The sequence below is a fragment of the Phacochoerus africanus genome, chromosome 7 (genome assembly GCF_016906955.1).
Source record: "Phacochoerus africanus isolate WHEZ1 chromosome 7, ROS_Pafr_v1, whole genome shotgun sequence".
In the NCBI taxonomy this organism is placed as follows: domain Eukaryota; kingdom Metazoa; phylum Chordata; class Mammalia; order Artiodactyla; family Suidae; genus Phacochoerus; species Phacochoerus africanus.
The window spans coordinates 39,309,573-39,336,039 of NC_062550.1; the positions used below are offsets into that span (position 1 = coordinate 39,309,573).

Genomic DNA, 26,467 nt, shown 5'->3' on the forward strand with positions numbered 1-26,467 from the left:
AATAATACATAAGTAAATAATAGGGAAGTAAAAACAGGGTTCTATATAAGTTACTCAGAAAGTAAGTGATGGCTGAGAAAAGAATCCTCTAAAGCTTCTTACTCTGTATTTCAGAAGTAAAAAGTAATTCTTGTTAGGAACTTTTTAAAAAAGGTATATTATTTATATCCACTTTAGATCACCAATCCAATAAATTAAAATTCTTTTTTTTTTTTCCAAAAATTACTCAAACTCTCTCAGGAAAATTTGTTGCTACAGTATTTTTTTTTTCCTGATTTTGGCCACCCCCACAGCATTATAGAAGTTCCTAGGCCAGGGACTGAATCCGAGCCACAGCTGCAGCAATCCTCCTGGATCCTTAACCCACTGAGCAACAGTGGGAACACCCTGTTGCTACAGTATTTAGTGCTAAAAATTAACAATGACAATAAATTAAAAGCAGAACGGGTCACTATAGTGTCAATATAAACCTTCCTTTATTACTATTCTTTTTTTTTTTTTTTGCTTTTTAAGGCCACACCCGAGGCATGAGGAGGTTCCCAGGCCAGGGGTCAAATTGGAGCTACAGCTGCCAGTCTACACCACAGCCACAGCAACGCAGGATCTGAGCTGCGTCTCAGACCTACACCATAGCTCTTGGCAATGCCAGATCCTTAACCCACTGAGCAAGACCAGGGATTGAACATGCAACCTCATGGCTCCTAGTCAGATTCTTTTCCATTGAGCCACGACGGGAACTCCTCCTTTATTACTATTCTTAATCCAAAGAATGTAAAGCATTTTACATCTTGTGTCTATTTTTATTAAATTCTACTGCCCTTATGTAGAATGTAAGACAGCATTCTCGTTTCTTTAAAAAAAATTATCAATCTAAAATGTAATCAATCCGCAGAAAAACTGGTAATCTTTCCACTAGATTACATTATTTCTCATTCTTCTACAAATCAAGAGTTCTATAAACTTACCGAAACAGATCCAAGTTACTATACTTCTCAAACCCAGGTTTAAAGAAGGATGCAATAAATTTCCGCAAAAATGGAAGAAGATTATCTCCTTGATTCTATTTTTAAAAGAAGGAGGAGGGGTATACATTATTAGGCTTACAATGTTTAATTAAATGAAAATCTTTCAAGGGAGGAAAAGCCATGCTTCCACCCCACCTCCACATCCCAAAGCCACAAATTAGATTAGGTTTCTTGAGTAGGTAAACACAGAGATGACTTCTGCACCCTGAGCTCCAAACTGAACTAACCAATTAAACAATGTAACACCTAATATACCACAAGCTCACTTCACTCACTCATTTCACCAATTAGTCATTAAGCTCTATCATATGTTTGGCACTGTGTTGGTGTTGGGGGGAGGGGACTCTAAATCAGAATGAGATACAATCCCTGCCCTAAAGGAGTTCTTAGCACAGTGTACAAAGCAGCTGTAAGCAAAATTAAAACGCGATATAATTAAGTGCACTTGTAGAACTATGCACGGTGATGGCAGAGAAAGAATGAATACCTAATACAATTTGCAAAGGGCAAAAGGATCAATCAAAGCATTCTGGCGAGGCTGATGCCTGAAACATCTTAGAAAGGATGAATAAATGTGAAACATAAAAATATCATATTTGAGAGTTATGAAAAATTGATTATGTCTTTTTTGCTTTTTTACCTGCAAGATGAAGAATTTGCACATATGATAAAAAACCTCTGCATTCTGAGGGTTTTTGTCAAACGCAGTAAGCCACACTGCCTGGGCTTTGTCATGCTGATTTGTTCGCAAATATAAAGTGACAAGGGATTCCAACAACTTGCAGTTCATGGGACATGATTCCAATAAACATTTACACAGCTCCACTGCAGCCTCATACCTTCACAAGAAAAACACACATCTAACACATGAAAAAAATCAATTTTTTATACAAGGTTAACTGCTTGTCAATTAAGTTTTACCTCTCGAGAAGCTGGTGCAGGGCAATCATGTTTGTGTAAAGTGGAACACAGACCTCTACTCTTTCCTCAACAGTAAGGCTCTCATCTGTGCAAGCTTTCACCGCATCTATTCAAAAACATCATAACATGAATCAAACATAAAATGAATTATTTGACTGTTAAAACTCTAATAAAGCCTATTACTTTATTTGACCATATCTTATTCACCTAAACTCCTGGCTTTCACTCAAAGGAAGTACTTCAGATATCTCCAAACTCCTAAAATTAAATCTCTTGCCCTCACTTTCTTGTTAAGAATGAACATCCCTGAGTTCCCTGGTGGCCCAAGAGGTTAAAAATCTGGCATTGAACACAGATTCAATCCCTGGCCCATGAACCTCCACATGCCACAAGTATGGCCAAAAAAAAAAAAAAAGCATAAAACATCCCATATGAGCTCTTGCATCTAAACAAGGATCTCTGCATTTACCCCAAATTCCTAAAAAGGATGTAAAAAAAAAAAATTTAAAGAATGAATTATCTCTTTATCTTTTTCTGACCCACTTCACTAGAGTTCTTACTGACTGATGATCTAAATGTCTCCCTGTAAACTAGATCTTTTCCTTACTTCCTCAAAACACTTCCCTTTGTAGAGTCCTTTATTTGATCTTGCTGCTTCTTAAAGGACAATGGTCCACTGAGGTTTCACTTTGCACAACTGTCATTATTTTCTCCTTGCCCAATGGTGGTATGACTGCCCAGATTTACTGAGTCTAAAAGCGAATGTCATTCTGATACAGCACTTTTGAAGTTCACTTTTAAGTGTCCTATCTAAACAAACCTATCTCTACATTCATTGGATAATGTTCTTCCTCTTCTTTTTAATTTCTTCTTGCCTCTGCTTGCAAGAGACTGTTTATATTTTCTCCTGGTCTCACTCACTGACTCAGTTCTCTCTTTTACCCCCTATTGCTGTATTTTAAAATTTTACTTCCTCAAATAAAGTATCTCATAGCCTCAATTACTGAGTAACCTATTGTCTAACACAATGTAAACTGTAAAGCACTACATGATACAATAATTTCTATGTTGTAATAACAATAACTTTTAAATCCATTTCTCTATCTATAATTGTCCATTTAAGGTGCACTTCCTTATTTCCTTCTGCCAACAAGCATTTCCGCTTGAGTGACCAAGTATCATTCACAAACACCACTTGTACTACCAGTCTTCCCAATCCACCAGTTTTCTATTAATATACTTTCGTTTTCCTGGTCTCAAAACCCTGAAATCATCTTTGACTATCTTGTCTTCCCTGACATTTAATCTGTCCCCGTATCTCTATGTGGTAACTTAAAATGTCTGTAACAAATATGTCTCCAATAAATGTCTCTCTTTCCCAGGTTACTTTTTTCCCCTGTTCTTTTCTATTTAGGCCACACCCTCTGCTTATGGTAATTCCTGGGCAGGGGATCAAATCCAAGCTGCAGCTGTAACCTACTCGACAGGTGGCAGCAACACTAACACTGGATCCTTAACCTACTGCGCTGGACGGGGGATTGAACCCTCACCACCACAGAGACAACACCAGATCCTTAACCCACTGAACCACAGTGGGAACTCGCCAGGTTACTTTTTTTATGCTTCAGTTATGGCTATGAGCTTGTTTTCCTATCTTTGGTTTCATTTCTCCCTAGCATGTTCTTTCTTTTCCTAAAGAATCTCTATTGCCATTAATTCCAATCACAAAGTTCTTGATAATCTGGTGCCATTCCACTTACCAAGCTTAATTCTTTCTGTTCTCCAGCACAAAAGTCTTACTTTGATAAGGACTTGACTTTTTTTTTTTTTCCGTCTTTTTAGAAGTTTCCAGTTGCCGACCACCACCACAGCCACAGCAACGCCAGATCCAAGTCGAATCTGCGACCTACACTGCAGCTTGTGGCAACACCGGATCCTTAATACACTGAGCGAGGCCAGGGATGGAACCCATATTCTTATGGATACTACTCAGTGGTTCTTAACCCGCTCAGCCACAATAGGAACTCTAGGACTTTCTTCTTCTTTTAATCTCTCTTCAAATTCACTGCACTAATTCCTATCTACTTGTTGCTTTTTGCTTTAATAGGAATGTCCTTTTTTTTTTTTTTAGGGCCACACTCAGGGTATATGGAAGTTCCCAGGCTAGGGTTTGAATTGGGGCTACAGTGGCCAGTCTACGCCACAGCCACAATAGATCCAAGCCGCACCTTCGACCTATACCACAGCTCACAGCAACACCGGATCCTTAACCCACTGAGCATGGCCAGGAATCGAACCTGCAACCTCACGGTTCCTACTCAGATTTGTTTCTGCTGCGCCATGACGGGAATTCCAAGGAATATCCTTCTTTTACTTCCTTTCTTCCCTAGTTTATTCAATAAACATTTACCAAGCACTCAGTACACTGCCAGATATTACAGGCCCTTGAGAAACACGTAAGACAAGAGTCCTATCTTTGAGGAGGAGACCCATCATGTCAGTTACATCATAGTCAAACTTCAAAGTCCACCTCCAAGTCCCAATTCTTCTGTGAAGACACCCTTAGTCATGCCAACCTACAATAATCTCTTCCCTTCAGGTTTATGGCCTGCACTATCCTCTAAATCACAGATCCCAGTCCCCTCTAAGCACAGAATTTAGATTTTATACTAACATACAGTTACATAGCCTCACATGGTCAATAATTACATCAGATGTATAGATTTTTTTTTTTTATGGCTGCACCTGTGGCATATGGAAGTTTCTGGACCAGGGATTGAATCTAAGCCGCAGCTGTAACCTGAGCTGCAGCTGTGGCAATGCTGGATCCTTTAACCCACTGCAGCAGGCTGGGGACTGAACCCGTACCTCTGCAGCCGCCTGAGCCACTGCAGTTGGATTCTGCAGTGCCATGACAGGAACTCCAGATTATTATTATTTTGTTTTCCTCTTCTGGCCGCCCTGCAGCATATGGAGTTCCCAGGCCAGGGATCAGATCCAAGCCCCAGCTGCAATCCAAGCCACAGCTGTGGCAATGCCAGATCCTTAACCCACTGTGCCAGGCTGGGGATCGATCCTGCGTCCCAGCACTCCCAAAATGCCCACTAATCTTTATCTTTTAAATAGGCTATATACTTATTAGGAGAAAAGAGGCTTTATATATTATATATATTCCACAGTAGATTTCTGTTAGCACATAGTAGCAAACAAACTTATTGTTTGATAGAGAAAATATTACTTGAAAAAATAATATTATCTTTTAACTTTAATCTTGATAGATTCCTTTACAAAATTTACCTGCTCTATGATTCAATCAACTCGTTAAACTATGTAAATATGCCTTATCATCTACATATTTAACTGGTGTCCTTTGCCATAATCAGAAAAACTAATTATGCAATTCATATAGCTCCTGGCTTTCATAGACGCCACCTTATCTGACCCAATCCTTAATCTTTTAAGCATTTATACAACAAAGTATGAAACTATGACTTGCAATATATAAATTTATTTCACTCAAGTAGGAAGAATCATCATAAGTGCTAAGTTGATGTTCTAAATTTATAAACATTTACACTTACCTTCAAATACTGCTACCAACATGTCAGGATTAGTCTTTACATCTTCAGCTGCTTGCCATGGCATTATAAATGGTTCTATGTTAACAATTCTTGAAGGATTGGCATTAGATGGATCATAAAATTTTGAAGGGAGAACACTGAATTCAATAAGATGTATGTAGGCCAGCCATGCCAAACATCGATCACTTGTTTTAAGGTATTCAGCTACTATTCCATCATTAGCCAATTTCAATGCATTCTAGGTAAAATGGAAAAATAATCTGAAGGTGTTTTTAAAAATATTCCTAATAAGATTCAACTGTAAAGGCAAAGAAGATTAAAAGAGTTTTATTTCTTTGACATGGTTCTTAAATACCTAAATCAAAATTTTGATAGTCACCAATTTATTTAATGAAAAAACTCTTTAGAGCCATCAGTACCAGATTAACATAATTTTTACCATGTCAAGGTTTATGACATAATTAACAAAAAAGATTAAATTCGCTTGTACATCTTAAGTATCATGATATTCAAAATTTAGAGAAAACAGTAAAAGTAACAAACAGAAAAACTCCAACACACTGATACAGAAGATTTTCACTAGGGACTAATTTTTCCCTTTATGGTTTGAATACTGACTGACGTTTATTCTGGTAGGTACTCAACCTATATTATTTTCAGTTAAAATTCATAAATACTCTAAAGAAGGTAATATCCTTACTATGCAAAGGAGGAAACAGTCATAAACTTACCCAAATTCACACAACTTACTGCTAAGTGGCAAAGATTCAAATCTAAAACCTGTGCTATTATCATTAAACAATACTACCTGTACTATTTTAAAACTTTAAAAAATTCTCTACAAAATGTAACTAAATGTTATAATAACTGTTTACCTGTAAAATAGCAAGTGCACTTTGGCATCTTCCAGTAAATATATGTAGCTGAACTCTAAACAAAAGAGCCTCTAAAAGCTGAAAGGACAGAACATCCGATGTTTCCTGCTTGGCTGCTCCCATCAGGAATTCCATCATTCTTTCACATACGTAATCCTTTTCTTCAAAGGTGCTTTCTAGGTGCAGAAACTGCCCAAAGGGATGTCATATGTTACTCCTGCTTCGTAAGAATAAACTAAAACTACAGATTTTTTACATTTCATTAAGAAACTATCTCATATTAAAAATTCAATTTCTGGAGTTCCCACTGTAGTGAAGTGGATTAACCTGACTGCAGGGCTAATCTGACTACAGCGGCTCGGGCTGCTGGGAGGCACAGGTTTGATCCCCGGCCTGGGACATGGGTTAAAAGATCTGGCATGGGCTTGAATTTAATCCTAGCCTGGGAAATTCCATATGCCGTGGGTCTGACCATTTAAAAAAAAATTCAATTTCTATAAGAAGGGTAATTATACATATGTATAAACCCATATTTCAGTACTATAACCTAGATTTCCCCTTCTTCCACAAGTTGGAAATTTGTTTTAGTTTTCAGATATACTCTGAGGATTATCACTGAAGCAATTCCACCTCTCCTTTTCTTGAATCAAGAGATAAATGGCAGCAAAGCCATGATAGATCTCCAAAAACTCATGTTTATGATCATACACAATTTGCAGTGCTCAGGTGTGTGACTATAAAAGTTTTGAGAATAGCATTCATATAAGAAATATATGGGGAGTTCCCTCGTGGTTCAGTAAATTGGGGATCTGGTGTTGTGAAAAATGTGGCTCTGGTTATAGCTGTGGTGTGGGTTCAACCCCTGGTCTAGGAACTTCAGTGTGTCACAGGTGTGGCCAAAAAAAAAAAAAAAGCAACAAAAGAACTATGTGGCAAAAGAATTAAAGACTTAATCAAGAAATTAAGACATCTTTTAAAGACCAAACAATTTAAGGAAGGCTATAATACCCTATGACTTGTGGTGATCAACAGCATTAACAGTACAAGGCTCCAAGGAAAAAACCAAGTATATGAAAAAACAAAAAACCAAGCATCTTTCACCATCCAAATCTATTCAGCTCCTGAGTTAGGAGAGTTAGAGAGTAGCAAGTTCATTCATTAAGGGACATTGTATTATCCAAATCTACCTGTTTTGAATTTCGGTTAGCAAGTAAATGACAGATCTGATAATAACAGATTTATATGAAAGTTTATCTGAATCAAAAAGTTTTTGAGTTCAGCTGGTAAAAGTTTAGATATTAATGAATACTTATTTCACAAGTGAATCATTTATGGAGTTCCCATTGTGGCTCAGTGGAAATGAATCTGACTAGTATCCGTGAGGATGTGGATTCAATCCCTGGCCTTGCTCAGAGGGTTAAGGATACAGCATTGCCATGAGCTCTGGTTATAGATTGCAGACACGGCTCGGATCCCATGTTGCTGTGGCTGTGGTGTAGGCTGGCAGATGCGATTCAACCCCTAGACTGGGAACCTCCATATGCTGAGGGTATGGCTCTAAAAAGACCAAAAAAAAAAAAAAAAGTGAATAAATTATAATTTTAAGTTTTAGCCTGGGTAAGAAACTCCCATTTTCTCAGAGAATGAGGAAAAAACCTATTTTTTCACCAAATCTTTTTATTTTAGCAAGATTTTATATTACTATGATTTATAGATTAAGATTATTTCCCTAAGTAATGAGGATGAATAATTAAAAAACCAAAATGCATCCTGGCTTTCATGAAAATGTTATACAAACATTAAAAAAAATTTTTTTTCAGAGTTCTCTTACGCAGTGGGTTAAGGATCTGGCATTGTCACTGTTGTGGCTCTGGTCACTGCTGTGGCACAAGTTCAATTCTGGGAACTTCAACATGCCACAGGTGCAGCCAAAAAAAAAATTTTTTTTTCAGGTGTTTTGCAAAAAATTCACTTAACTTTGCCCAAACTAAAACTGCTTAAGAATAGATAAGCATAAAATGTTTTATGTTTTTTTATTACCAATAAAGTAAACAACAACAACAAAAAATCACCTCTTTACTAAACATTGTCTTCTTGTTTAAAAGTCTAAATTAATCCTGACCCAGAGAAGTGGTTTTGAGGTTGCTAGTTATTATTGTATCTATATGCAGACGAACACATGACCTATTCAGCTTACACACTGACATTTAAGATGACCTAAAGAATTATGATTTCACACACAAACTTTCTATCTTCTACTCACGGTCCAAAAACTTTGATAATCAGGAGCATATTCAACAGCTGTTTCACACATTTCCTGAACCTCCTCCTTGGTTCCTCTTTTTGAGAACAATCTGAGGTAATGGCACCAAATTTCTGGATTGTCCTTGTTGTTTTCCAAAGCTCGAGCCAAAACATTTAAAGCAGAATCCAAGGACTCTGAACCTAGCCTACATGTTTGAAAGAAAGAGCGGAATTTTTTTTTTTTTTTTTACTGCTTGAAAACACTGTTAAATCAGCCTAGTCTAATGAGTCAACTTTTAAATTTCATTTTCTATTAAAACTTACCAAGAAGCTATGACAAAAGCTATCACCTATGACAAAAGGAGGTAGATTAGGATTTTAAATCACATCTGTCCAAAAAAAGTCCTGATTTCCTATAGACCTTTTTTAAGTTCTTTTACAATTCCTTTTTAAGTGGATGTTCAATGAGCATTTACCAGATAAAAACAGTGTTGTAAAACCACTAGATTATCAACTTCAAATGTGCTATAGGTCCATATTCAGCAGTACCCTTTATATTTACACTCGTCTATGAATGGGAAAAGTTAAACAATTCTCCCTCAAGGCCATCTACTGCCAGCACAAAATAATCAAAGCTTTCAATATAATAGTTCTTTTCAACAGTCAAGGGCTTGCTATCTCTTGGAGAAGATAATTGTCTCTCATGATCCTATTCATAAAATAATGTACAGTTTTTTGGCCTTCACTCAGTAAATGAGTCAGAAAAGAAAACACTGTAACTTATCCCATTAACATGAAAATGATCCACAAGGTAAGTTAAATAAGCGATGTATTCAGATGTGATTGTTAGCATTCTGCAGTGCTACTTTATTACAAAAAGTCGCTATACCAAGTTTTAAAATAGAGCAGCCTATTTAAAAACAAACAAACCTGACTATTACAATTCTAAAATTACAGTAAAAAAAGATTACTCCTGGTAATACAAAAATTATTCCTGGCAATCCTATCAACAAGTAGGAGTCTGAAAATGCAATTATGTAATAGAAGCTGTCATTTTTGAGATAAATTACTATTTACCTTATTTGAACACCCATAACAACACACATAGAAAATGTATGTGAAAAAATTCTGGTCAATTGACCAGAATTTAGAGGATCTTAGACAGGCTTTAAATTTCCAAATGAAAATAAGCAGAAAATTTAACCTGTTCCACTGTGATTTTATCATAATTTTGAGACCAAGACTACCTGACTTATTAAAAAAACTCAATGATTAATTCTTAGACCACTCAGAATTTACTGTTTTAACTAATAATACTTTGAAATAAGTAAGAGCCCAGTGAAGTTAAAACTGTAGCTAATTCATTACTCACAGACTGAGCCATGCACATAACTCAAGATCTAATCTTAAACTTTTTCTAATAGCTTTAGAACAACAAAGTGCTTTTGGCTTTGTCAAAAAACAAAGACTCCATTGACACTAGGAAGGAAACCTGATTACCAGAGATGAAATAAACCTCAAACATAAAAAAATATAAATGTGCAACAGTTAACACAAAGATTAGAAGGGGACCTACCCCTCATTCTGATTCAAATACTTGTATGCAAGCTTGAGCCAAAGTTGTACATGAGACGGATTTTCAAGCACACTTGCTTCTAAATTAGCTATGTCATCAGTCTCATTTGTAAAGTATCTGACATCATCTGGAGTGACAACAGTATCCAAAGCTGGAACATTAATTCGGTTCTCTGGCTGGAAGGCTACAAAGAAAAGTATTATTAGCTTCACAACATCTCTAATCCACAGATCCAAGAAAAGACAACTGGCCTCATCTTAAATCTAAAAGCTCATAGCTTTAAGAGAGATCATACAGGGAGTTCCTATTGTGGCTCAGCAAAAACGAATCTGACAAGTATCTATGAGGAGGCAGGTTCGATCCCTGGCCTCACTCAGTGGATTGGGATCTGGTGCTGTGGTGAGCTGTGATGTAGGTCACTGATACAGTTTGGATCCCACATTGCTGTGGCTGTGGTGTAGGCGACTATAGCTCTGAGTCAACTCCTAGCCTGGGAACTTCCATATGCTGCTGTTGCAGCCCTAAAAAGACAAAAAAGAGAGCAAGAACGGGAGAGATCATACGGTTTATTGCCCAAACCAGGACACTTCCACGAGTGAAAAGTGGTATTAAAAATTACACCAGGACAAGAAGTATAAATTAGGACTATGCTGGGCAAACTGTAAGAACAACCTCCCTACTCTAAGGCTAAATGTCATCATCTGATAATTCACATTCATTAAATTGTAAGAGGAGTTCTAGCTGTGGCCCACTGGGGTTGGTGGCATCTCTGGAGAGCTGGGATGCAGGTTAGATCCTTCAGGCAGTAGAGTGGGTTAAGGATCCAGCGTTGCCACAGCTGCAGTGTAGGCTGCAACTGTGGCTTAGACCTGATCCCTGGCCCAGGAACTTTACATGCCGCAGAGCAGCCAAAAAAAGAAAAAAAATTTAAGAGAAAGTCGTAATTTATAAACATTATTTATTCCACTATATCTAAATTAGAGAACAAGTATTACATTAATATAAACATCATGAAAGCATATTTGCTAATATACAAACAATAATTAAATTACGCAAACTTGAGATTATAACGCAAGGTATGCTTGACAATAAGGTACTCATTCACACTTTGTTCACTCACTTCATTCATTCATTCTGTGAGTCTACTGCATATCAGAAAACACAGACTCAAAGATGAAACAAAACAGAGCACCTGCTATCAAGGACACAAGCCAGGTAGTAGTTCTCAAATGGGAGCAGTACTGCTTCCTTCAACGCACTCAAGTAGGTTTAGAAATATTTACAGCTGTCACATTTACTAAAGGGTGACCCTCACATTTACTAGGCAGGGGCCATGAATACAAAACTCAAGAGGCAGTCCTGCACAAGGAAGAACTAACTGCCTTAAACACAAAGTGGCATCACTGTTGTAAAAAACAAAAACAAAACCCAGAAATTTTAAAAAGGCTAGTAGATTACACCAAAGGATTAGCAAAGTATTAGACAAAGATGTAACACCACAATTTAATGACTGTGGGTCTTAAATTACTTCTTACCATATTTGATTGGTCCTGTAGACTGTTCCTCGTCACTACTGAAATTATTCTCTGAAATAGGTTTTCTCCAAAACTTTGGCTTCCACTTTCTTTTATCTTTGTAGGTTGTAAATGGAGGTGCTAAAGGAGACAGGAGAAGGTTAATAGTTAATAGAATTAGTTTTTTTTTTTGTCTTTTGTCTTTTTTGTTGTTGTTGCTATTTCTTGGGCCACTCCCGCGGCATATGGAGGTTCCCAGGCTAGGGGTCCAATCGGAGCTGCAGCCACCGGCCTAAGCCAGAGCCACAGCAACTCGGGATCCGAGCCGCGTCTGCAACCTACACCACAGTTCACGGCAACGCTGGATCGTTAACCCACTGAGCAAGGGCAGGGACCGAACCCGCAACCTCATGGTTCCTAGTCGGATTCGTTAACCACTGCGCCACGACGGGAACTCCAGAATTAGTTTTTTATAGTTTTTTTTTTTTTTTTTTGGTGGGGGACAGTGGGCTGTGCCTACAGCATGAAAAAGTTCCCAGGTCAGGAACTGAACCTCTGCCACAGCTATAACCAGAGCTACAGCAGTGAAAATGCCAGATCCTTAACTTGCTGAGCCACAAGGGAACTCCAGTTTTTTAGTTTTGAAGGCTACCCAAACAATACACAAAAAGAGCTAAATGTATTCTATTATGTTACTCAGAAATGACATTTTTTTTACACTGAGAACATAATGCCAAAAAATTTGCTCGACAAATTTGCTCTTTAAGGTTCTTTTGTGCAACAGAAAGAGATATATACTCACTATGGCCTTTACTTTCATTGATGTTGCTAACAAGGAGAACAGCCATCTGGTCCATTGACATTCGATCTTTGTTTACTCCAAAAAGCTTCTCGACATATTTTTCTGAAAGTAGAGCAATGCTATCTTCATAAAAAGTATAATAAACATGGATTACAGAGATGAGGCTAACTAAAGACAAAGAAGTGAAGAATAGTTTAAAAGTTAAAAGTACTAGTCAAAAACACCCATGGCCTTCTAAAGGGCAAGGAAGGCCTACATTATCTCAACTGCTAGAGCAAATCCCACCATATCATGCACCCAATTTGGGCTGGAAAAGAGTATTTACTAAAACAACCTAAAAAAGTGAAAATTAAAGTCCCTAATTGGGAATGATTAAATAGATTCAGTGATGTTACAATCACTCTGAGTCATCATAATACTGAATTTAACAAACACCAATTTCCTTACTTCCAAAAGACTTGCAGTTTAAGGTTTAATATTTGACACTACATCTTGGGAAATCTCTAACAACATTTACTCACAATGTCTGGCAGTAATCTATGTTTTCTACAATGTCAAATTGTATGATGGCGCATGATAATGTGAGAAAAAAGAATGTATACATGTATGTGTAACTGGGGAAAAAAACTGTATTAGGGAAATAACAATTAAAAAAAAAAAGTGTATAAAGTACTTTTAGGGAGTTCCCATCATGGCACAAAGGAAACGAATCCAATTAGGAACCATGAGGTTGCCTGTTCAATCCCTGGCCTCGCTCAGTCAGTGGGTTGAGGATCCAGCGTTGCCGTGAGCTGTGGTGTAGGTCGCAGATGTGGCTTGGATCTGGCATTGCCGTGGCTGTGGCATAGGTTGGCAGCTACAGCTCCGATCAGACCTCTAGCCTGGGAACCTCCATATGCTTCGGGTGCAGCCCTAAAAAGATAAAAAGACTGGGGAAAAAAAAAAAAGGTCTTTTTATACTTCATTGTAGGATTTGAAACTACAGTCTACAGTCATCTCAACTTCCAACACCCCTCTATTTTCGAAAACAATAAATAGGGTTTATTTTTAAAATATCAGTAAAATTTCTATACAACCATGTGATATACACTGCTAAATAAACTGAAATATTTAGATGAGCACCATCAAAAGAACTTTCTGCAATGATGGATGTCTTATATATATGCACTGTCTTATTGGTAAGTACTTACCAACACTGACCTCAACAGTGGCTACTGAGCATTTGAAATGTGGCTAGTGTAACTGATGAAATAAATTTTTATTTTAATTAACTTAGATTTAAATAGCAACATATAGCTAGTGACTACTGTAGTGGATAGAGCAGACCTAGATAAAGTATCAAAGATGAATGTATTGAATTATTATAGCTATTTAAAGATGTCAACAACTGAATATAAAGCTTTTAAATTGCCTAAATTCAAATTTTCAGTTGGGAAACAAGAGGTCTTTAAGAACCTGCTGCAGCAGCAATTTCTTCATCAGTGCTTGTCTCTGAACAACCAATCAAAGACAGATTATATGACAGAATGTCCTGGAAGAGCTGTTTTCGGCTAAGCGCATAGTCTTGTGTATGCTGCCTAAAATAAATAACAACACAGAAAAGATAATCATGTATATACCAAAGTCAAATAACCAAGACTACCTTTTAATTTACAAACTGCTCACAAATAAAAACTACTCACCATTGACAATCATCATCATTACACGTTCCTGTTAAATCAAAACGGCAGAAACACTGATCTGGTTCGATCATATTACTGTATGATACTGAGCTTAGGGGAAGTTTTTCCTTGGTACGATAGTATGGACTAAATCTAAGAAGAAGAGAGGCAGACAGGCACATTATGATGCTCTATAAACATTCCTCAGAGAATTTAAGAAATTTTCATCTTTTCTTTCTCAGTTAAAGTTTCTATACTTTGAGCTTACTATTTATCTAATTATTAATCTAATACTATCTGATACCAAAATGAAGTCTCGCAAGCAACAAGAATATCAAGTCCTAGGAACATGGTACTTTTATACCCAGGATATAAAATATAGGAAACAGAAAACAAAGAACAAAAATATCCTGTATTCTAAAAGTAGTAATTTTTACCACATGATAAAACTCTATATAACACTGGTCTTTTTTTTTGTCTTTTTGCCTTTTCTAGGGCCGCTCCCACAGCATATGGAGGTTCCCAGGCTAGGGGTGCAATCGGATCTGCAGCTGCTGGCCTACACCAGAGCCACAGCAATGCGGGATCCGAGCCTCATCTACAACCTACATCACAGCTCACGGCAAAGTCAGATCCTTAACCCACTGAGCAAGGGCAGGGATCAAACCCGCAACCTCATGGTTCCTAGTCAGATTCATTAAACACTGCGCCACGACGGGAACTCCCAACACTGGTATTTCTTGCATTACCAGCCAACCAAGAAACTAGAGAAAAAGTTTACACTACATAGTAGATGCTTAATAGTTTTATAAAATCATACCAATTTAACAGTCTCACAGCTTCTAAAAGTCTTAAAGAAAAAAAAAAAGCAACCTCTCACTAAGGTAATCATCTGAAAGTATCAAATCAAGTTTATGAAAGCTGGCCAATGTTTTCCTTAAAGTAATAGTAAAACATTTTAAAAAATTAAAAATTCTCTTAAGACTCCAGTTATTTTTCTTAAAATCTTCAACAGACAGTAATTGAGAATTCTCCACAATTCCACCAGTAGCTAGAAATTAAGATTTGATAAGAATTAATGAAACCAGGAGTTCCCATCGTGGCGCTGTGGTTAACGAATCCGACTAGGAACCATGAGGTTGCGGGTTCGGTCCCTGCCCTTGCTCAGTGGGTTAAAGATCCAGCGTTGCCGTGAGCCGTGGTGTAGGTTGCAGACGCGGCTCGGATCCCGCGTTGCTGTGGCTCTGGCGTAGGCCGGTGGCTATAGCTCCGATTGGACCCCTAGCTGGGAACCTCCATATGCCTCGGAAGCGGCCCAAGAAATAGCAAAAAGACAAAAAAAAAAAAAAGAATTAATGAAACCAGGTGTGAAGTGAACCTTACTTCCTCTTTGGTTGAAGTCTGAAAACAAGACACTAATTTATGCTCTAAAAGTACAAGTTCATTTTTTTCATGACCATGATTCAATTTTCATTATCATCAAACATGCAAACTTAGGATATCATTAACAACAAGAAGCAATCCTGAAACTCAAGCTTATTAAATCTTCCTTCTATACCTGTACGACTTAAAAACTAGAAGGGGACTATGGTAGGGTCTAAACGGACATGGCTTCACTTCTGCTGTTTTACTCTGTGCTGTCACAAAATCCACATCCACGGAAATCTCCTGCAAAAGAAAATAGTAATTTCTTAAGGCAAATATGGCTAGGGTGAAGTCTAGATTTTATAAATAATTTGAAATGTTCAGTTACCTGACCATGCAAAATCTTGTCTGTAATGCTTGTGGTAGTTTTTAAAATCAGTTGTTTTAAGCTGTCAGCTTTTGAATATAATTTCTGCAATTCACCAATTTTTAATCCTAGAAAAAGTTCTGGTTTTTCTACTGTATTCTTAGTAGGTTTGTTTATACATTCTTTGTTAGGTGTATCAGTGTGCTTGAGGTTAGGTTTAGTGAAAGAATTGGATTCTAAGAATGATCTTCTTCGTTCTCTGTTTGATCCAGCCAAAATCTCAACATCAACATCATTTTCCTCTGTGTCCAGACTTAATTTATCTTGAGTCAGATCATGAAGTGAGGGCTGAGGTAAAGAAAATTCAGGTTCCTCTTCCACAAGTGGAGCAATATTTTGTTGTTCCTTTGCTTTAAGGGCCCTGGCTTCTTTTAGTTTCTGAATTTTCAGAGCATATTCATATTCTAGCTTTTGTAATCGTCTTTTTTCCATAGCAATTAATTCTGCTGAATGCTTTCTTGGACTTGATATTGGAGAATTGTCCAGTCTCATCATTTTGTTTGGCTGGAGGGAAAAATGGTATCAGTATTTTATATTGTTATGATTTTATAAATGATTTTTGGTAAGATAATTAGGCTATCCCTATAATACAACATAATAAAACTAAATCGATAAATAAAATAGTTTTACAAAAGCTTCCCAACAGATTTACCAGTTAATCTATGATATAGAAAAACTTTAAAAAAAAAGTCAAAGTAACTTTAAAAATAAATTTCTAAAAATGTAGATGTCATTTAAAAACAAAGCTTTACCCTTAGTTTCCTTGAATATGCAGTAAAAAGCTTGAATTTTTTATATATCTCTTATCCTCAAAAGTATTATTAAAACCTTCTCCTTTTCAAACATAAAATATTTCTACACACAACTTACTCCAAAGCGATCTTGTTCCAGTTTACGTTTTCCTATTTCTTTACTAGCCACTGCTTTTGCCCGAGCAAGTTCTTCTCCATATTTCAGAGTTAAAGCTTTCTTAATTGTAACACGTTGTTGAACTTTGTGAATCTGAAATATTGGATAATTCTGAAAATGTAAATCTTAGAAGAGGAAATATCTTCTCAAACATAGTAGCTTTAGGGTATTCAACTGAAAATTAAAATACGAAAATACCACGTTTCAAGAGAGAACAAAACATAGGTTATGTATTTTGATAGTTTCGGTTTATGGTTTTATTAAAAATTTGGCCCATAAAAATGTGTAGTAAACATGAGACTACAATATTTAATTTTTAAAAAGAACATTACTTGTTCCTGAAGCTTCTTCAAAAACATTCTATTGACACTGAGAATTTTCTCTGTTGCCTGAAGCTGCTCTGTAAGTTTTGTAATTTTTGTTTCAGCATTTCGAACAGATTCTTTCTTCTTAGCTTCCTGCTGTACTAGATTCTTTAAAACAGATTCATCTTTCATCAAGAGAATCCTAATTGGGAAATAACAAAATTCTTATTAATGTTTGTTTTTCTAAACTAGTGGACTAACACCATCAGAATAAAAAAATTACAAAGTAATAGCTCATTTTTAAAAATATATTTGATACACAGAAGTGAGTATTTCAAAGGATATTTTCATATTCACCAAGTATTCCTTTCATCATACAAGTATTCAGATAGACACTGTTACATTTTATGAAAGCAACTATAGGTCTGATCTTTAAAAAAAAAAATTGGGAGTTCCCATTGTGGCTCAGCAGTAATAAATCCGACTAATACCCATGAAGATAGGGGTTCAATCCCTGGCCTCACTCAGTGGGTTAAGGATCTGGCATTGCAGTGAGCTACAGCATAGGTTGCAGATGTGGCTAGGATCTGGCATTGCTGTGGCTATGGCATAGGCCAGCAGCTGCAGCTCCAATTCAACCCCTAGCCTAGAACTTCCATATGCCACAGGTGCAGCCCCCCAAAAAAGGAAAAAACAAAACATTTGTCTGTGTAATGTGAATAAAGGCTGAAAAGCTGTTAACAGTAAATATTCAATCAGCCCTATATAACTCCTAAATAATAAACTTAAGACGTAATTGCTGTTTAGCTTCATTTATAATACTTTTAATATATACACAAAAAACATCTAATAAACATAATCAAGCATATTTAACTACCTAACAAACCTCTAAGTCAATTTTATCTAAGACAAGGCAAGGAAGGGAAAAGGAAGTTTAATTTTTAAACAACAGACAGATGTAAAGTTTGGAACAGAAGCAAAAAAAGACAAAAACAAATTTATGGATGCAGATTTTCATCTTGATCAACTACTGAATATTATGGTTAAAAAAATGAAACATCTTATTTCAAACAGTCACAACAATTAACATCTAGAGTGAATCATAAAGGCAGAGAACATGTAATAGGATGGGGAGAAGAAAGATTTTTTTAAAATGTATTCATTTGTTATGAAAGTTATTAAAGAAATGGAATCTAAAATGAATTTTTTTTGGCCGCACAAAAGCTCCTAGTCCAGGGATCAAACCCACACCACAGCAGCGAGCACGAGCCAGGGCAGTGACAATGCTAGATCCTTAACCTGCTAGGCCACCAGGGAACTCCCAAAATGAATTTATTTTAACCTCTTTTAAAACATACATAACACCAAATGCAAACTATTACATACAGAATGGATAAGCAGTGAGGTATAGCACAGGGAACTACATATAATCTCTTGGGATAGACCATGATGGAAGATAACATAAGAAAGGGAATGTAGGTATATATGTACAACTGGATCATTTCGCTGTACAGCAGAAAATTGGCACAGTATCAATTTTCCAAAACACCATACATAAAACCATTTCTTATTGCTAACTTTGGAGTTTATGGTCCAAAATATTTCATCTAATATCAACATTTTTCAGACCTCCAATATCAGGATACGTCTTTTTCAATTCTATTTGTTTTGGCCACGCCCACAGCATGCAGAAGTTCACCAGCAGGGAATCAAACCCTCACCATAACAGTGACCCAAGCCACAACTGTGACAATGCTAGGTCCTTAACCTTGTAGGCCACCGGGGAACTCCAAGATACGTCTTAACACTTTTTCATACCATGGTTTTTATAATTTTTATTTTTATAATTATTATAATTATAATTTATGTAATAACATATAATAACGTTTATACGACCATGTGTCTTACTGAACAGATTAAATAATGACTATTTCTATCAAGTTCACCTTTAATATGCTTCCAGAATTCCTGTTATGGCTCAGCAGAAACCAGCCTGACTAGCATCCATGAGGATGCAAGTTTGATCTCTGGCCTCACTCAGAGGGTTAAAGATCTGGGTTAAAGATCTGGCATTGCCATTGCCATGAGCTGTGGTGTAGGCTGTAGATGCAATCGGATCCTGAATTGCTGTGCCTGTGGCATAGGTCAGCAGCTATAGTTCTGATTCAACCCCTAGCCTGGGAACCTCCATATGCCATGGGTGTGGCCCTAAAAAAAATAACGCTTCCAATAAAGGTATTTTAAAAAACATGGAAGAGGTTTTAAAGAAAAGTCTAAAACAAGCAGTTTCATAAATGCTTTTAGCAATGATAAGTCACACTTATATCTGAAGAGGAAAACTCTCTTCTGAAGTCTTAATTTCTTTTAAACATTAATACTATTACTTTATGTAAATGTACAATTCAACAAAATGATAGCTTTCTCTAGTTCTATCAAGTATGAAAGAGTTAGTAATCATATAGTGTAATTATTGACATATACCACAAAAATATATACCTCTAATATAGAGAAATTTAGAAACGTGCACTATTTAATCAGATAATGAGACTTACCTATGTTTTTTAAGTTTTGCTTCTGCATCTGTAACCTGCTTAGTAACCATTGCTATCCTGCCAATCCCATCAACTTCTACATCAGAGTTTGCTGGGGATGATGAGCTTGTCTTCAGCTGATCTGATTTAATTAAACGCTGTTTCTCACGACTAAAATAATGAATAAAAATTAATAAATTATACCAAAGAATAAACTGAAATTATTTTTCTTTAAAGATGTATTCTATTTCATAACATAAAGTAAAACTACTAACTAAATGACTAACATAATGACTAATGACAACAACGATGATCAATACACATGACCCAAGTTGGCATTTAAAGCTGACAGTGTAGTTCTCCTTTAAAACAGCTTTTAGCTTTTTCTAAGCTGTTTATATCTCAGCGCATCACTTTATTCGGGTTTAGAGATGATAGTTTGGTTCTGGTTCCCCCTCCTGTGCAAGCGACAGGAGGGGGAACCAGAATGTCTGGTTTATAATGTCTGTTATAAAGACGTTAACTCATCTTGAATAAAATCATCACCTTCATTTTCCAATGCCAATAAAGTGTATACAGAGTACTAAAAATTGTATATTCCCTCAAAGCTAATTAAATAAATGCCACTTACTTGGCAATCTCCTCCTTTAACAATCTATATTCAATCTTCTTTTCTTCAGGTAGAGCTTCAGGTGTTCGCATAGGATCATTTTCTTTTTCAGATTTTGGAGGTACTTTTGGCTTTGAAGCTTGCTAGAAAACATGTGAAGTCAACCAGATCAAAAGCTTTCATAATCCCTAAAATCTATATTTTACTTTATCTGGTGTAAATTCATATATTTAAAAATAAATGAATATCTTCACCATTATTTTCTATTCCTTTTTAAGAGACAATGCTGGCCGTTAACCAACAAAGTAACTGTAAAATCCATTAAGTAGTCAAGACCTATGTTTAAAAATAACTGAACTATTTCATATCTAAACTACTGTTACAATTAGGGATAGGGATAAAAGCTGTACTTAGATCATACAGTTGAACAAAAAACTGTTTTCTGGTAATGTAACGCAACTGCAAAACAATAAATTTCCTTAGTACAGAGGACAATTATCCACACAATTTTATTATTTTGAAAAATGGATTAGTCAACTGGAAACAAATAGTTTAATGACTAAAACCATCTAAATTTATATATGCTTCATAACATAAAGTCCTAATAATACAAATACTTAAAATATTTACATAAGTCAATATATTAAAATCTAAACCTCTAAGGTCTAATTATCAGAGGAAAAAAACTTCAATGATTGTCAATAAATGATCTTTATGTCTATCTTTCATTACTGTACTTACCTCAGCAGTTCGTCTTGCTTCTTTAATCATGGACTCCAATCCACCAAAAACACTATTGGTTGACTTGGATGCCTCTCCATCAGATTCACTATCATCTGAATCATTTAGTGTTACTACTACTGATTTATGCTTTGGAAGCTGCAAGGACAACGTATTTGTTATCTGTGATGACAAAAGTATCTCTATCCTTTTCTTGGCTTCTGCTACAATTAGCTTCATGGCCTTGGATAAGTCACTTAACCTCTATGAATTTTAATTCATACAAAATAATGGGTTTCAAGCAGACAGTCTATGGTTCCTTCTGTTTATACTGTATTAATTTACTCTGTCCTACTCCACCAATACTAGTTACATACCAAAAACATAAAATATTTTATAGTCTCAGTCTTTCTAGACACTACTATGGATCATCTTCTTCATTGTTTTATTTTCCCTAACTTTCTATAAGGAACCATAATGCCACCTAAATTAACCCTTTAAAGTCAAAGACAAAATTAGTAATTCTACATTATTGCTAACAAAAATTCTTGGTTTTTGTGGTTACATATAGAAGATAAGTGTCCAAGGTGGTTTACCTAACAGAACCAAGATTTGCTTTGCTCCATTTATTTTACTTTAACATCATTAGAAAACAAGGTAGAAAGAATCACTTCAATCTCCTTAATAAACCTGATAAACATCAAAAATTCTTCCACCACAGTAGAGTCATCAAATGAAAAGATATGAGCAAAAATGGGAGAAGTTTTAAATATACAATTTGCTAAAATTTATTCTAGAATAGACAGAACATCTGAATTGACCAATTTTTTTTTTTTTGTCTTTTTGCCTTTTCTAGGTCCGCTCCTGTGGCACATGGAGGTTCCCAGGCTAGGGGTCCAATCGGAGCTGTAGCCGCTGGCCTACACCAGAGCCACAGCAACGCCCAGATCCGAGCCACGTCTGCAACCTACACCACAGCTCACGGCAACGCCAGATCCTTAACCCACTGAGCAAGGCTAGGGATAGAACCCACAACCTCATGGTTCTTAGTTGGATTCGTTAACCACCGCGCCACTATGGGAACTCCCTAAACGCATCTTTATAAATAAACAAACGAAGAGGAGGGGATAAGCAAAACTGCATACAAATTTCCCACAAGTTATCTGAATAAGAAAAGAACTAATTATTCTGTTTGTTTTTACCGAGATCACAGTTCTTGGAAGACGAGGTCCTCTGTGAAACTTTGGGTTCTGTATCCTAGGCTGAGATACTGTATTAATACTGACTATGGATAGATTGCTTCTTGGCACAGGCTGTGAATTGTTCAGAACTGGAGGTGAAGGTGGGTCACTATTACTGGATGTTTCCTAAATAAGGAAGAGACAGTTATGAAGCATTTGTAAATGAAAAGAAATTTCTGTCAGCTTTAAAGGTCTTGAGCAAATCAGTATCAGACTTACCCTACTTTTACTGAAAAGTCCAAAGAATCGTAAATTAGCACAGAAAAGTGAGGCTAATACTAAGCTCAAGAGCACCACCTAGAGGTTCAGATACCTAAATTACCTCTGGCTTGAAAGCTCTTTTATTTGCTAGAGATTTGAGTAGCTCTTCTCGAAGCAGCATTTCTTCCTCTTCTTCCTCATCTGCAAAAGGTGGTTTTGGAGGCTGTTCTGGATCTTCAGGTGGAAGAGGTGGTAAAGGTGGTAGAGGAGGTAGAGGTTCAAGAGAAACACACAAGCTTTCCACATAAGGCTGGCTCAAAGGTGGTATAGACTAATGAAAAAAGAAAAAAAAAAGTAATTACAATACAAATTTTACCAATTTGAAATGTTTACCTCTAGAATATTAAATGAGAAAAATGTAAACTTCAAGTTATTACCTTAGCTGCAACCATAAGTGAACTAAGTATACTGTAAATCTTAAAACAAATTCAATATTTAGCCATGAAAAAGCACAATTTTTTAGCAAAAAAAAAAAATCAATAAATATTTGAAACATTCCATTTATGAACTTCAAGTCAGCAAAATCAAATTTTATAGGATCTATCCTAGATGACTATCTGGAAACGAGATATCAAAAGTTAGAAATGCTGGTGTTGCTAAGCAAGCTGCAGTGTAGGTTGTAGATGCAGCTCGGATCTGACGTTGTTGTGGCTGTGGCATAGGCCAGCAGCTGCACCTCCGATTCAACCCCAGCCTGAGAACTTGCATATACCACAGGTTCGGCCATAAAAACAAAAACAAAACAAAACAAAAAAATCAGAAACATATGATATATAAGTAAAAAATAAAAAACTAGAGCCAAAGGGATCCTGGGAATAGTCCAGAGAATCTTAAGAATTAAATGCCAACACTACTATATATAAAATAACCAACAATGACCTACTATATAGCCAGGGAATTATACTTAATACCTTGTAATAACCTATGATCTGAATAGAATGTAAAAAAAGAACATGTATATAACTGAATCATTTTACTGTATACCTGAAACTAATACACTATAAATCAACTATACTTCAATTAAAAAAAATTTTTTTTTTGTCTTTTTGGCATTTCTTGGGCTGCTCTCTCGGCATATGGAGGTTCCCAGGCTAGGGGTCGAATTGGAGCTGTAGCCACCGGCCTACGCCAGAGCCACAGCAATGCAGGATCAGAGCCGCGTCTGCAACCTGCACCACAGCTCACAGCAACGCCGGATCCTTAACCCACTGAGCAAGGCCAGGGATCGAACCCGCAACCTCGTGGTTCCTAGTCGGATTCGTTAACCACTGCTCCATGACGGGAACTCCAATTGAAAAATTCTTTAAAGAAAGAATTACATGTCAAGAGGTGTTACCACTACCCTCATAAAACACTTGTGAAATGGCTTCTTAGAGATACCTTTAAAGAAAACTAATTTTACCCAAATTCCTGAGTTTACACATATTTTTGTTTCAAAGACCTTCTAGTATTTCTCTTGGCATTTAAAACAATCCAAGGAAGAAAGAAAAGTGTTTCTCTCTCATTCTCTACTCTAACATTCCCCTCATCTTAAACCTCCTAGGAGGATACCAGAATGTCTACCTAGGAACTGTGAAATAGCAAGGTTCTCACTAACCTACCAAGCTCCAGTTTGGTCTCTAGGTTCTCTCAAACTAGAAATACCTTCAAAACTTTTACTCCATGACTTCCCCCACTTCCTTTTTTTTAAAACAGGGTACGAGCAGTTCTTTCAAAAGGTAGGGTAAAGAAATTAATCCACAGAGACAATGCCTTTTACTGAATTTTCAAATTAAAAATAACTACATACAGCAAAAGATGGCAATGGACATAATTTCTAGAAGCAACTCAATGCACTTAAAACTCAATTCCTCCCTAAAAAATATAAAACTATGGTAGATAATTCTTATTCTGCTTTGGAATAAATTTTCTGAGCATCAAACAAAAGAAAGAAGGAAAGAGGAGTTCCTGTTGTGGCTCAGCAGGTAAGAACCTGACGTCTCTGTGTGGATGTGAGTTCAATCTCTGGCCTTGCTCAGTGGATTAAGGATCCAGTACTGCCGAAAGCTGTGGGGTATCAGATCTGGTATTGCGTGGCTGTGGGATGGGCCTCAGCTGCAGCTCTGAATTGACCCCTAGCCCAGGAACTTCCATATGCTGCAGATGTGGCCATCTTAAAAAAAAAAAAATTATTTAAAAAAAGAAAAAAGGAAACATGCTAATAAGTCCTGAAAGAAAGCCAACATGAGATTAAAAGTTAGCTATGAGGAGTTTCCGCTGTGGTGCAATGGAATTAACTGAGTCTGTGTGTACCAGATGCAGAGTCGTTCCCCAGCCCAGCACATTGGGTTAAAGGATCTGACGCTGACACAACTGTGACAAAGATCTAAACTGATTCAGATCTAATCCCTGGCCTGGGAACTCTGTATGCCATGGGACAGCCAAAAAAAAAAAAAAAGAAAGAAAGAAAAGAAAAAAGAAAAAAATTGGCTATGAAAGGAGTTCCCACTGTGGCACAGCAGGTTAAGAACCCAACTGCAGTGGCTTGGGTTACTGCAGAGGCAGAGGTTCAATTCCCAGCCTGGCACAGTGAATTAAAGGATCTGGGGTTGCCCTGGCTGCAGCGTAGGTTACAGCTGTGTCTCGGATTCATTTCCTAGCCCAGAAGCATCCATATAAAAAAAAATTAGCTATGAAAAAATTTATAAAATTGATAGCCTGCCAATAAATAATCAGCTATAATTCTGATAAACAATTTTGATTTTATACTCTCTTAAAACCTAACCATTAATTAATTATATGCCAGCTTTTCCAAACAAATTCAAAAAGACACAAATTGACACAATTTTCTTAGAAATCTTATCAGTCCTCACTTACAGAAACCTGAGGTGGTGGAGGCAAAGAAATAGATGGTGCTGGAGAAAAATACCCCAATGAGCATTCAGAGAAGAATGGTGGTTGCACTGGTGAAGGAGCTGTAAAAAATTTTTGTAAGTTTAATAACAGAAATATCTCAACAGGAATAAATTAAATTTGTTTGAAGAAATACAACTGCAACTAGGTAGAGTACAAGTGAGATTTTTAACCTCCAATAAAATATTTAACTTCTATGAGACGACCCCTACCTATTTAAAATTGTCTTTATTTGGTCATAAAGTCAGTCATCTACTTAAGCTGATACTTAGTCCCTCAAAACTCCACTCTGTTCTATTTTTCACCTAATGGTGGTAACAGGAAATAGAGCAGAAAAAACTAGAAATATACTTTAAAAAAATACTTTTTAAGAAATAATAGAACAAAAATTCCCCTGGATCTGCTAAAGTGTCCTAACCAAAGGAAAATAATGATATATGGGTGACTCCATTTCTCTCTTCATGTGGATAAATAAGAAAATGAAGAAATGAACTAAACTGGATAAAAGGCAAAGAGAACTAGGAATGAAAAAATTAAAGAATTAAAGTGTACATTTTTTCACACTTTAATAATTATGAAATAGTGATTGATGCATCTCAGTTAAATTGTTAGCATTTCTTCCTTGATAGCAGATAAATTAATCGCGAATTTTACCTTCAGTAGTTTCTTAAGACTTAATGAAATATGGCCGATTCAAAGACTATTCTTACTATCCAACAGCCATATAATTTTAGGGAAAACTAACATTTCTTTGTCCCAGCTGCCTCTCAACTCAATGTGGAAATTAACCACATGCCTTTTATGGCACTGAGTTGTGGCCCAAAAAAATGCCACTTGACTACACAATGGCCTTCAGAACACTTTACTTCTTAAAAATGTAAATATCGGAGTTCCCATCGTGGCTCAGTGATTAACGAATCCGACTAGGAACCATGAGGTTGCAGTTTCGATCCCTGGCTTCACTCAGTGGGTCAAGGATCCGGTATTGCTGTGAACTGTGGTGTAGG

General features: G+C 36.4%; 1 protein-coding gene across 1 annotated transcript in view; it reads right to left on the reverse strand.

Moving 5' to 3' along the window:
* The window catches only part of ZFC3H1 (zinc finger C3H1-type containing), a 54,076-nt gene that overhangs the window by 9,567 nt on the left and 18,042 nt on the right, over positions 1-26,467 (reverse strand). The window contains exons 7-27 of the mRNA XM_047787201.1: positions 25,425-25,522; positions 22,630-22,839; positions 22,269-22,433; positions 21,088-21,225; positions 20,368-20,489; positions 19,758-19,907; positions 17,233-17,407; positions 16,862-16,993; positions 15,953-16,495; positions 15,758-15,867; positions 14,221-14,352; positions 13,994-14,115; positions 12,539-12,640; positions 11,758-11,877; positions 10,223-10,406; positions 8,666-8,852; positions 6,403-6,591; positions 5,528-5,765; positions 1,947-2,052; positions 1,666-1,864; positions 966-1,060 (exon numbers count right to left, since the gene is read on the reverse strand). Coding sequence (XP_047643157.1) covers positions 966-1,060; positions 1,666-1,864; positions 1,947-2,052; positions 5,528-5,765; positions 6,403-6,591; positions 8,666-8,852; positions 10,223-10,406; positions 11,758-11,877; positions 12,539-12,640; positions 13,994-14,115; positions 14,221-14,352; positions 15,758-15,867; positions 15,953-16,495; positions 16,862-16,993; positions 17,233-17,407; positions 19,758-19,907; positions 20,368-20,489; positions 21,088-21,225; positions 22,269-22,433; positions 22,630-22,839; positions 25,425-25,522 — 3,517 coding nt within the window. The remainder of the gene's footprint in view (positions 1-965; positions 1,061-1,665; positions 1,865-1,946; positions 2,053-5,527; positions 5,766-6,402; positions 6,592-8,665; positions 8,853-10,222; positions 10,407-11,757; positions 11,878-12,538; positions 12,641-13,993; positions 14,116-14,220; positions 14,353-15,757; positions 15,868-15,952; positions 16,496-16,861; positions 16,994-17,232; positions 17,408-19,757; positions 19,908-20,367; positions 20,490-21,087; positions 21,226-22,268; positions 22,434-22,629; positions 22,840-25,424; positions 25,523-26,467) is intronic.